We start from the raw sequence: 11524 nt of genomic DNA on the forward strand, positions 1-11524 counted from the left end.
GTGTATGTACTGAATTCCACCTGGTTTGGCAGGGTGAGACTTATATTATTCTAAGGCAGATTTTGATGAACAGGTCACATTACTTGCACACAATCTGTCCACAGTATAAGACAGTCCATACTAATTCAGCTGTAGACATGTGCACCATGGTTAGGTTAATCAGCATGCAAAGGTTAATCAACATGAATTCTGAATTCTCTGTGCAAGGGGTCCACTTTCAAGAGAACACTGCCGGGGAAAAAAGGAAAATTCAAAGCCTTATTAGCAAAAGACTTTTGCCAAATATTATGCAATTTTGCCCCCCTTGACTTTAGGAAGCTGCCAGTCTCACAGAACTTCTAATCTTGACACTTTTGCAAAATCAGCTGTTCACACATGGTGACTTGCTAGCACCTTGCAACTTCACTTCCTTAAAACTAACGCTACACTGGGAATCCCGCACAGCACCAGGCTGGAGTATTCCCTGCTCAGCAGCTCTCAGCTGAATTAAGAGCAGGGAGCCCATCTGTTCCATTCATTTGATGACTCCCTGCTATGCCCAAGGAACATAAGAAAGGCATTATGTGAATCACTGGAAGAGGCAACAAGAGCTGGACATGAGGCTAAGGAAAATTTAAAAAAAAAAAAAAAAAAAAAAAAGAGGCCGGAGAATGGGTGTAACTAATAAAAAAATCTGCCTTTTATTCAAATCTTTCTCAGGGTCAATAATTTGCTTTAGGACCCTCTTCAGCAAGGCCTAGCAATTTTATTAGGAATGAAAAACAGATAAAATGTGGAAAAGTTGATCACTAAGGGAGACCCTGCACTGTCCCTTTAGGGTCCATCTCTCCACTGACAATATATGATTATTTAGCCTTCTAAACTTACATGTTCTGAATCACAGCTTACGTATACGCCTAGGGGAAATCAGAGACAGTGGGATAGATACCTTCAAAGTGAGCATTGTGGTGTCAACACTTCTGAATGAGGCATGGGTCCACTGAGAAAAGGAGAAAATACTAGCAAACATGACTACACAGCACTGTAGATGCACAAGAGGATATTTTCAGTGACAGCCTTCGTTCCGGCATTCTCTAGTTTCTGACTACCTGAGCCAAGAACTTACTAATGCTTTTATCAAGCACGTTCATGGGAGAGGGGACACTCACATCTTTTAGTTACCTAAAAATTCCAGTAACTCAGGACTCGTTGCAAGATCCTCATCTTTTGAGATGAATTTCATTATGTCATTGAACATAGCTCTTCGTTCACAGATGTCAGATTCCCCCACGAAGAGAACTTTTCTAGGCAAGAGCGGAAGAGAAGCCTGTGGATATCGTGCCGCCAGTCTCTGGTAGAGCTCCTCTATCTCGCTGTACTTCTTGGAAACCTGCAAGGAAACACGCTGCCTGGGGAAGTTTCTTTACAGGTGAGACATGAGCAGCAAGCAGCAGTTTAAGCACTATGAAACATTAACCCTAGAAACTGAAGTGGAAAAACATGTATTACCAAGGAGCTTTACGTACAGCCTATTAAAGCCTGTTATCTACACAGTGAATCCCCAAGCATTGTTGCTGGTCTTCTAGTTCTGTTATTAAAATCCACTCCCTAACGGAATTGAAGTTCATTGCCAGATACCCAGCGCCCGTTTGTCTGACTCACCAACTAATGAAATACTGGGAAGGTCACTGCTCCAGATACTTTTCTCTGACAGCAAAAGTCCTTGTCCACTAAAAATGAGCTATACAATGCCCAGCCCTGAGAGACGGGAGGGAAGAGAAGCCTAGCCAGGAAGGTATCTGATGGAGAAAGCAGCCCGAATCTTTTCACCATTGAGCCAGAAGACCCATTTCTTAGCCCTGGTGGGCTTCAGTACCCTTCCTGTTAGGCTGTTAAGGCCTAAAAAAAAGGCATGTTTGCGGCCCTGCAGAGCACCTAATACAGAAACCGAAGGGCAAAGACCTCAGCTGACCCCTGACTAGTCAGTTTATCCATGAGAAAATAAAAGCCAACAACTTGGCCATGGCCTACAGGTTCTTATACAGGGAGAAGATGCCAACAGTGGATGGAGTCATTCCTTGTGCGGACAAAGACAGGAAGTCTGAGGGGAAATAATGCCCAAGATATTACAAGGAAACTAATAACCATGGGAACACTGGTTAGAAATGGGGTGGCCACATTAAGTTTTGAATTCAGTACCTTAAAAAAATCAACACACAAAACCCACACACAAACAAAACACTATCCCTAACTGCCATTACAGGCATAACAGAGAGTGACTGTCATGCTCTGTGACTGTGGTATTATACAGACAATGTATTCATCATGGCCCTCCACACCCCCCAATCCATTAATGTGTTTCAACGAATTGAGAGTTAGATTAAAAAAAACAACCCCAAAAACTAGTGCTAGTGGAGTGCATATGGGACAGATCCTATACTAGGCTCCAGTTCTTATCCTCCTGTAACACATGTTGGTGAACTCTGGTGGAGTGAATTCTAATTAATACTGCAACATAAAAGATGGAGAGACTCAAGCACCACATCTTGGGACGGAAGAAGGCAGAGTTCTTCCACCAACACAATGATAAAAGAAAGTCAACCCAACAAAAGTAGAAGGGAAACAAGTTATAGATTAACCCAGAATCCATAAACGGCACTTATACTAGCACACTAAACAGTATCAGGGCATATTCCCAGGCACTGGAACCTGGGAGTGTCTGTTAGGAACCTTATAGTGTCTACTGGAACCTGACAATGCCTGGCACAATTTTGACTCTGGGCAACTAGCGCTCCCCCACATAATTTTTCAGCCCAAGATTTAGTCTGGTGCAGAGACCACTCAGTAGCCAGTTTGGGTACCGACGCCCATTGTAGATGGTAAAAAGTTTCATACTACGGATGCAGCCAGACTGTGCTAGCTGCCCTCCAGGCCAGAAAACAGGTCCTGACATTAACAGACACACCTCGACTAGTTTACTAAATTAGACACAGGCATAAAGAGCAATAACCACCTTAGCTTTCATGCTTCCCTGCCTTTTGCAGTAATTATTAACCAAGCTAGCTGATTTGAAAAATATTTGCATTTCAGTTGTACAATGTTCACTATGGGTTCAGTGTCCAGTCACAAAAGGCAAGCAGCTCTATAGGAAAGATCTGAAGCACAAAACCAAACCTGAGTCGACAGGGGAATGAAAACTAAGACTTTTAGACTTGCCTCCTGTAAGCAACACAGGTAAGTGTGAGCAACAATGTGCCCTGCGTGCAGGGTCTGACATGCAATTCAGCAGCCAAGCACTGAAGTGATGGCAATAAAGAAATGTTCCCAGAATAAGACAATCCTCCCTTTGAAAGATACGCCAAAGAGAGAGAGGAAAGCAATTCTGGAATTTCTGAATTGCTGTACATTTCTAGTTTGCTAGGTCCTAGTAGCACTCTGAAAAGGGTATGACACCAGAGCCCCTCCCAAAAATACTGTGTAAGCACAAATGTAAGGGCAGTGAGGAATTCACTGGTACTTTTTCAAAAGAATAAAAAATATTACCCTCCACCCAGAAAAAAAAAAATCAAGTCTGATTTGTGAAAAATGTTTAACATCTAATTAATTTCAATAATAAATAACAAATTAATATCTGAAAGCATTACAAGACAGCAGCCAATCAACAAGACTATGCCAAAACAGCTTTAAAATACTCAAAAAGTAACACTGAACTGAGACATACAAACATACTTCTTTCGCCACTTAATTTTCATTCCTCCTCTATCAAACTCTGTAAATTATTCATAAATCTCAATTTATGTCTAATTACACCATTGAACCTAAAGTAAATGCACACCCTCGCATCCTATCGCTAATTGAGCCTTTGTGAATCTGCATGGGCTTTGAACACCACCACCAACCATAACACGCGACACAGCATACAAAGTGTGATAACACTATACCCAAAGCATACTAATATGCTACCCAAAAGCCTGCAGCACACCATGCAAGCTAATATCCAACAGTGTGGGGATGCCCTCTGCTGGGATAACCTACCACACAGACAAGATATTAAACCTCCAGCCCAAACTATTCCCCACTTACCTAAGCCCAGTGCTGGCCCCTGCAAGCCCCTGCCAGCTGAGGCTCTTTGCCTGCTGTTCCTCTGCCTCAAACCCTGGCTGCCGCTGGCTCCTCTACATCTTCACTCAACACTGCTGCCATCTTTACTTTGGCTTTGGTGCTGGAAATGCAGCAGTAATACTGGCTGAACCCAACAATCTCAGACTGATGCATTTAGAATCACAGAATCACAGGGGTTGGAAAGATTTAAAGATCATCTAGTCCAACCCCCCCTGCCAGGGACACCTTTCACTAGATCAGGTGGCTCAAAGCTCCATCCAACCTAACTTAGAACACTTCCAATGACGGGGCATCCACAACTTCTCTGGGCAACCTGTTCCACTGTCTCACTATCCTTATAAAAAAATTCTTCCTTATATTCAATCTAAATCTCCCCTCTTCCAGTTTAAAACCATTACCCCTTGTCTTGTCACTACAGGCCCTGGTAAAAAGTCTCTCTCCATCTTTCTTATAAGCCCCCTTTCTATAGTGAAAGGTCACAGTAAGGTCTCCCCAGAGCCTTCTCTTCTCCAGGCTAAACAACCCCAACTCTCTCAGCCTTTCTTCACAGGAGAGGTGTTCCAGCCCTTTGACCATTTTCATGGCCCTCCTCTAGACCCGCTCCAACAGGTCTAATTCTTTCTTGTACTGGGGACCCCAGAGCTGGATGCAGCAGCACAGAGGCAACGCAAGGGCCTTACACGGCACCGGCCAGGTCTTGCAGAGTGTATTTTCTCAGGTCGAGTCCCACACGTCGCCCAGAGCGTTCTCACACCTTTCCAGTCTGGAAGCACTGCTTTGCCATGACAATTTTGGACCCTTTCAATTTAACATCCTCTGACGATTTTCCAGGAGAAAGGCGTATCAGCATGTAATAAAATTAAATCTTGCTTTTCCTGGTTACCACTCACAACCCTATGAAAAGAGTCAATGGATCCTATGGCCCAAAATGTCAGGTTAAAAAATAAATGCTGCTCTAAAATACATTTTATCATTCCTATTAAGTATACAAAGTCCCATTTGATTAATATTCAAATATTTTTCTTCTGCTGCCTGTAATTCCTTTAGGTCTTATCTTGCAATTATCTTCTCCCCCTCCATGCCTCTAACTGAACTCTGTGAATACTGTTGAGCTAAACCCCCACCACCCGCAAGTCAGCCTGAGTGCACGCACTTCAAGGAATTCTGTCAAGTCACAATATCAAAGGCTCAATCTACTTCACTTCAAAAGAGTTAATCATGCAAATGCATGTGCATATTTGCCAGGTCAAGACCCTATTTGCCTGTAACAATTAACATCCAACATAGAAATAGAGACAGGGATGGGTTGAATATTTTTTGCACCAGGAACAAATAAGTAAGTTGAATGTGATCAAATATAGCTAGAAGGTTAAGAAAACCACCAGGAAGTTCAAAGTGAAAGCCTGAAGTTTGCTGCTAATCCCTCAAATCTCATGCATGTGCCTTGTCCCCTTCTTCAGGAGAAGCTCATGCGTGAAAGTACACACACCAGAATGCCTGTGGGATACGAGCCTGGGACTCTCAGATCTGCATAGCAGAATTTGATCCCACTCAGTATTAATGGGATTTAATGCCTCCTTTCCCTAGGCTCCTTTTAATGCCCCGTTTCTGACCTCAAACTTGTCTTCATACTTTATATTTACTGCAAGGATTTCAACGAAATGGAGGCCTCAGATAGAGCTCACTCAAGCCCTTTGGCCAGCCAATGCATGCTAGTGAAGAGCACTCTTGATTTTACAATATTACATGAAATACTTAAGGCTACCGTGACTTTCTTTGTACAAAGCCCACTTCTTAAGACTGTCGCAAAATGGAGGTACAGCAACATTGTCCTTTATACAACCACCAGCTTTGGATTTAGGAATCAAAAGCATCCCTTCTGATAGAGAGCACAAACCAAGCTCTCACTTGTAGACTCCCAATTCAAGCCATACCAGAATTAATGTTGCTTAGTGACCTGGTGGATATGCATTATGGTAGATTTTAATTACATGACTACATGCTGTTCTCCCCACCTGTTTTGCTCAGCAGAAGATCAAGCACTCTAATATTTCTTTTTAATCAACATGAATTCTTAACGGTTCCTGAACCTATTGCTACACTGAGCAGGGATTTCCGCCCCCCCCCTCACATCACAGACATCGTAATGTGAAGGAATTTATCTTCACAACACACCTGTATGGTCAGGAAATAGCAACTCCAACGCACAGATTTTGAGGCCCACAGAAAGAAGGCCAATATATGCAAACAGGCAATGATGAAAACATAGATGAATACACACCCATGTACTTACACTCCCTCATTTTATGAGAGGAAGACAGTTCTATAGCAAATTCCTCCCAAAAATGTGCTATGCCTGTCAAACACCAGTAGATATTTGTTCAGCTTTGAAAAAGAACAAACTTGATTAACAAAAGTCACTTGCAAAAAAGAAGCAATTAAACTGGGCACAGATAAAAAGAGAAGACACTATAGGCTGGGTAGATTTTTAATAAGGCTGGGAAGAGAGAAGTTAATTGCTAAAAAAGGTAAGGTGTGGCTAGAAGAAATGCATTAAGATAAATAAAACCTTTTCTTCTTCTCGCAGAAAATGGCAGATCTACAGGCAATAATTAAATATCACCTTTGCAGCAGTACCTCTGTTGCAATACCAAAGATAAAATGAATTTCACTCTTTCAATAGGGCAAGAATATTCTGACCTTTGAAAGAAATGCAGCTGAGTTTTCCTTCAATTACCAAATATAATGTCAAGGTTAAGCAGTTCTACAACCCATTTGTCCTACTTTACAAATGGCTTTTTTTTAATTAAAAAAATCCCTCCAGTTTCTAAGAATTTAGATCTGAAAGTCATCACAGAAGTTAATTTCTTCTTCTGTTAATGCTTCACAAATGTTTCAATTAGAAACACTACGATACTGATTTTGCATAGTCCCATTAAGGCTGGGGAACAGGGAACTCTGGATTGCTCTGACCTACAGTAAAGGCTAGTAACTCCACAGGTCAGATCTGAAATCTTTTTTTGCTGTTCATCTGGTTTTGGTCATAGGCCCTTAATATATCTCGATCCGGTGTGGTCTAAATCACAGCCCACAGATCACAGCTAGCTTAGAGGATGCTTCTGTCCTGCTTATCATCTTTTTCCAGGGGATACAGAGAAGCTATCTGAGCAATAAAGGCTGTTCAATCACAGCGGTGCCTGCAGTTGCTCACAGCCTATCGCTGCTGCCACCTAGGGCATAAGAGTGTGGAAGGCAGTCACTTCAACTGGAAACAGCTGGAAGAACAGCTAGACAAGGAAAATCAATTTAGCTCTAATATTTCAGGGAGAGAAAGAGGGGAAGGAAGAGGAAGAAAAAGAAAGACAAAGGGTCTCAAAACACTGACCTGGCTCCTGAGGTTGGATTAACACATCCAGAGCCAATGACAATCTTACCACACCTACCCGTCTTCTATAACCTACCTGTCATCTCAGCACTGTGACACTGGCTCCTTCCTCTAGCCTCTCAAATTTGATAATTTCAACAATAGCAAAAATAAGTTCCCTCTCCCATCCTGCTCACATACTTGGGAAGGCAGAACAGGCACACAGTTGTTTCCTTTTCCTCCTTCAGACGTCTCATCTCACTCCCCCTTGCTATACAAATTTGATGTGTTTGACGTACTGCCCAATGTAACCTCATTCTTCTCTGCTGTTCCCCAGTCGCCTGGCTCTCTTACACTTCACCTGCAAACTCTCTGGGAAAGGGTTGCAGTTCTTGTTTGTGCTGGTACAACATCCAGCAGAACAGGGCACTATGCAGACACTACGGGTGCAACTCACCTAACCCGGCAGCCACAGGGTTGGGATTTGCCTCGAGGTTAAGACAACTGCCTACATGCAGGAGGTGTCTCACCTCTCATGACAGTCAGATACAGTCGCTGCATTTTGGTAAGATGTGACTGAAACTCAACTCACCTGAACACAGGCAGTTAGTGGTACCTTGAATGGTGTACTGTATCTCACCTCACTCTGTCGCAGGGTGGTGCCAATGCCTTTACGTTCTGTGTCACATCTGCCAGCCCTGTGCAGACACCTAGGATAACTTAGGGTTTCTCAAACGGTACCAGCCGTGTATGTTACGCAAAGTGGATTCCCCCACACTGTAGATGCTCAGCTACATTCTTCTCAACAGTACTGCACAGACTGGGATAGGAGCTTAGAAATCCGCAGCAAATACAGACATATTATATGCAGATTGTTCTGCCTAAAGACAGGCATCTGATGCCATCTGAGATGCTTTGGGATATCCAAGGGGCTTGCATGGGGCAGGCAAATATCACACAGGACCTATGGGAGACCCACAACCTTCTGAAGGCTAGGTGGAAAATCCCAGGGCACCGCCGGTGGTATAGACAGTGAGTTGTGTGCAACTCAATTGAGCCTTGAGCATTTTAGCCTGGAGTTGAAGCCCCCCACCCCAGCTGTCTAAAATACAGAATGCTTTCCCTTTATGGTCAAAGAAGAGAGGCATTTCCAGAGGATGAGTCACCTCATTCCCCTTGTCCCCACTGACCATAAAAGCAAGGACAGACTCAGATTAAAATATCCAACTTACAGAGAGATAAGTTAGGACAGGTGAATCCCTCTGATCCTTCCAGTAATACATACAGAAAAGACTCATCGGAATGAATCGATGCAAAGATCCATCCTCCAACCTCCCAGCGCAGGGTTTTAAATTACTTTCATACACCAAACTATATAATATAGCAGACTTAGTCAGCTGAAAAAAAATGTATCTGATGAGATAAATGTTATTCCCATCAGACTACACCAGTTTTCTTCTTCATGAAGAATGAAATGTCAGGAGGTCTGACCAGAGAAGAAATCAAAAAGGTTCATTGCACTTGAGAAGAGCAACTACGTGTTGAAAATCCTCCTAGAGAGAGCGGACATGGGAACGGGCAATCTCAGCAAGCAGGGGGGCCACAGTAGGAAGTCTGTTTCTCCTCTTTATAGACGAGCTGATTTTATCTACTTTTTCTTAAATGAAGCAAAATGTCAGATGACAATAGCCCAGTTTAACACCTCAGGTTTAGTCAGGTTCTTACTTGCACAGAGCTGCATGGAAATATTACATAATATAAGCAGGCATTGCTGCATCCCCTTCTCTTATCTGCTCAAGACTGGCCCTTCCCCTGTCCTAAAACAAACTTTAATGGGGCTGTGCAACTCACAGGCTCAAGAAACAGGTGTAAATCAGTACTAAATAACAAACCCCCAAATACCCATTTTTAGCCAGGACCAGTTCCTCAGCTGACATTACAGAATAGCCACATGACACTGGCACACAGAAGGAAGCACTGCAGGAGTGAGAACAAGCAGCCAGGGACAAGGAGGGAGAACAGAACAGACTCTTATGCCAGCATTGCTGCCTTTACCATAAAGTTATATATAGCATAAGGAGTGCAATAAATGTATGAGATCTCCTCACCACGCACCTCTTCACAACATTGACAGATGTGGCTTTATCTGCAAATCAGACTGTGTAAATATCCATTTATCAGCTATCTTCTATGCAGTCACATCACCCTGACATTACAGTCATCCCCCAAATATCTGAAAAGAGCAGATGTTCACAGCATGCAATAGGGTGCATCCCCTTTATAGTCAATGGACAGAGAAATGCACTTTTTGGGAGTGGTTCAGCGGACAGCTAAAGCAGATCAAATGAAATGTACCCTAAATGCACCTTTTTCCATCCTCTCAATAGACAGTCCCAGGTGAGACAGCTCAAGTGGACGTGCACATGCTATAGATGACTTAAAAAAGGTGAAATGAATCTCATGTGCTATGTTTTCAAACCTTTACTCTGCAGCTATCCTGGAAAAGACAATCCAACTCAATAATGTTTTATACAGACACTTCCTTGTAAAACTCTCTTACAAAGGATTTTAAAAACCATGTCAAGGCTAACAGATCAAGGCTAGTAAGTCATGGCTAACCTACTGCAAGGTTAATTCCTCTTATTGCCCCACATGACTCTCTCTCCATTTAAGTAAACTATTATAAATTTATTTCATGTTTATGTACCAAGTCCCAGTGCTGATACGTATCTCAAAGAAACTAATTTTGTAGCAGGACTTACAAAAAGTTTAATTGGTTTCTATTTGTTGACCCATACTGTAAAATGCCTTACAAGCAACAACAAACAATCATTGTTGCTTTGAGCTCCTGGAATAAAAAGTTCAATTAATATATGTATAATACTCCTATTGCAGAAATGGTACAGAGGGTGTTGTCCTACCAAGGACCTTGACCCAGGGAGGCTGTGATGACAAAGTATCCGCTACATCAAAGCTGATTAAGAAAGTGATCACATAGCATTGATTAAACATTTACCATAAATTGAACTACATCTTCAGGCTTGTGCTTTGCTGATTTGAAGGCAGCCAGTCTGGTAACAACGACAATGTGATACTCTACGTGGCCAGACATCATCTTCCCGCGGATTTCCTGGTATTCCGGCACTGACAAATCCAGCCCCGTGTGTGTATTCTGAATTTGCCTAGGGAAGAAAATACATGCAGAGTTCAGGCATTGGCACAAAGACTTTTAACTGACCGTCTTCAAGGATCCAGTTCAAAGCTCAAGAAAATCAGTGCAAAGACTCCCTTTTCAACAGGACAGACCCTACTCCAACACTGTTCCTACTCTGCAACAATACAAATTTGGACATGGCCTGCTTCCTTTATTCTATCCCAAAGCACCTGCCACTGGCCACTGTAGACAAAATGCCAGGAAGCTAACATTTCTGGGAACAGAAGACGGGGATTCATTCAGAACAGGACTTCACTCACAGGAGCTGAAGGTGGTGTCCTACCCAGCAGGGCAGATGAGAAGATCCCATGATCTCTCATCACGGCTTGTTTTGAAGCAAAGGTCTGTTCACTACAATTCACGCCAAGCCCCAGCCACCTCTCCTTTGTCTTAAGGACATCCCCAGGAATGGCAGAGACAATAGCTGAAAGAGACCACGAAAGGAAGAAGGAGCTTGCTTGAGTGCAGGGACAACGTGAGGTTTGTAAGAGCCAACCAAGGAACTAGAAGCCTGAAATACAAAGAGAAGTTGCTGGGCAGACTGCTGGGCTAACAACACAGTTTCTGTCTGTGGAGGTCCTTGAGGAAAATTAGACAAACACCTATCAGGACTGAGCAAGTTAAAGGAGTACATGATCTCTTTGAGCTGCCTTCTGGGTTTGACTGTCTTGTTGCCAAATAGCAGAAAGGGTACACTAGCTAAAGTATCTCAGCTTTCCCACAGAAAATCCCACTGGAAACAAAACCACCTGTCCTTTCATAACCAGTTAAAGTAGACAAAGAATCACCTCATTAACCTCTGAGAGCTGCCAACAGTCAGAAGCACCCATGGCTCCTCTTGGAGG

The 11524-nt window shown here is 42.9% G+C and overlaps 1 protein-coding gene across 1 annotated transcript in view; it reads right to left on the reverse strand.

Moving 5' to 3' along the window:
* The window catches only part of HS1BP3 (HCLS1 binding protein 3), a 45647-nt gene extending 35004 nt beyond the window's left edge, over positions 1 to 10643 (reverse strand). Inside the window, exons 1-2 of the mRNA XM_009582349.1 lie at positions 10482 to 10643; positions 1162 to 1369 (exon numbers count right to left, since the gene is read on the reverse strand). Of these exons, the coding sequence (XP_009580644.1) occupies positions 1162 to 1369; positions 10482 to 10580 (307 nt within the window). The 5' untranslated portion in view covers positions 10581 to 10643. The remainder of the gene's footprint in view (positions 1 to 1161; positions 1370 to 10481) is intronic.
* Positions 10644 to 11524: the final 881 nt, after the last annotated feature.

The sequence above is a fragment of the Fulmarus glacialis genome, unplaced genomic scaffold, assembly GCF_000690835.1.
Source record: "Fulmarus glacialis isolate BGI_N327 unplaced genomic scaffold, ASM69083v1 scaffold7557, whole genome shotgun sequence".
NCBI classification, from domain to species: domain Eukaryota; kingdom Metazoa; phylum Chordata; class Aves; order Procellariiformes; family Procellariidae; genus Fulmarus; species Fulmarus glacialis.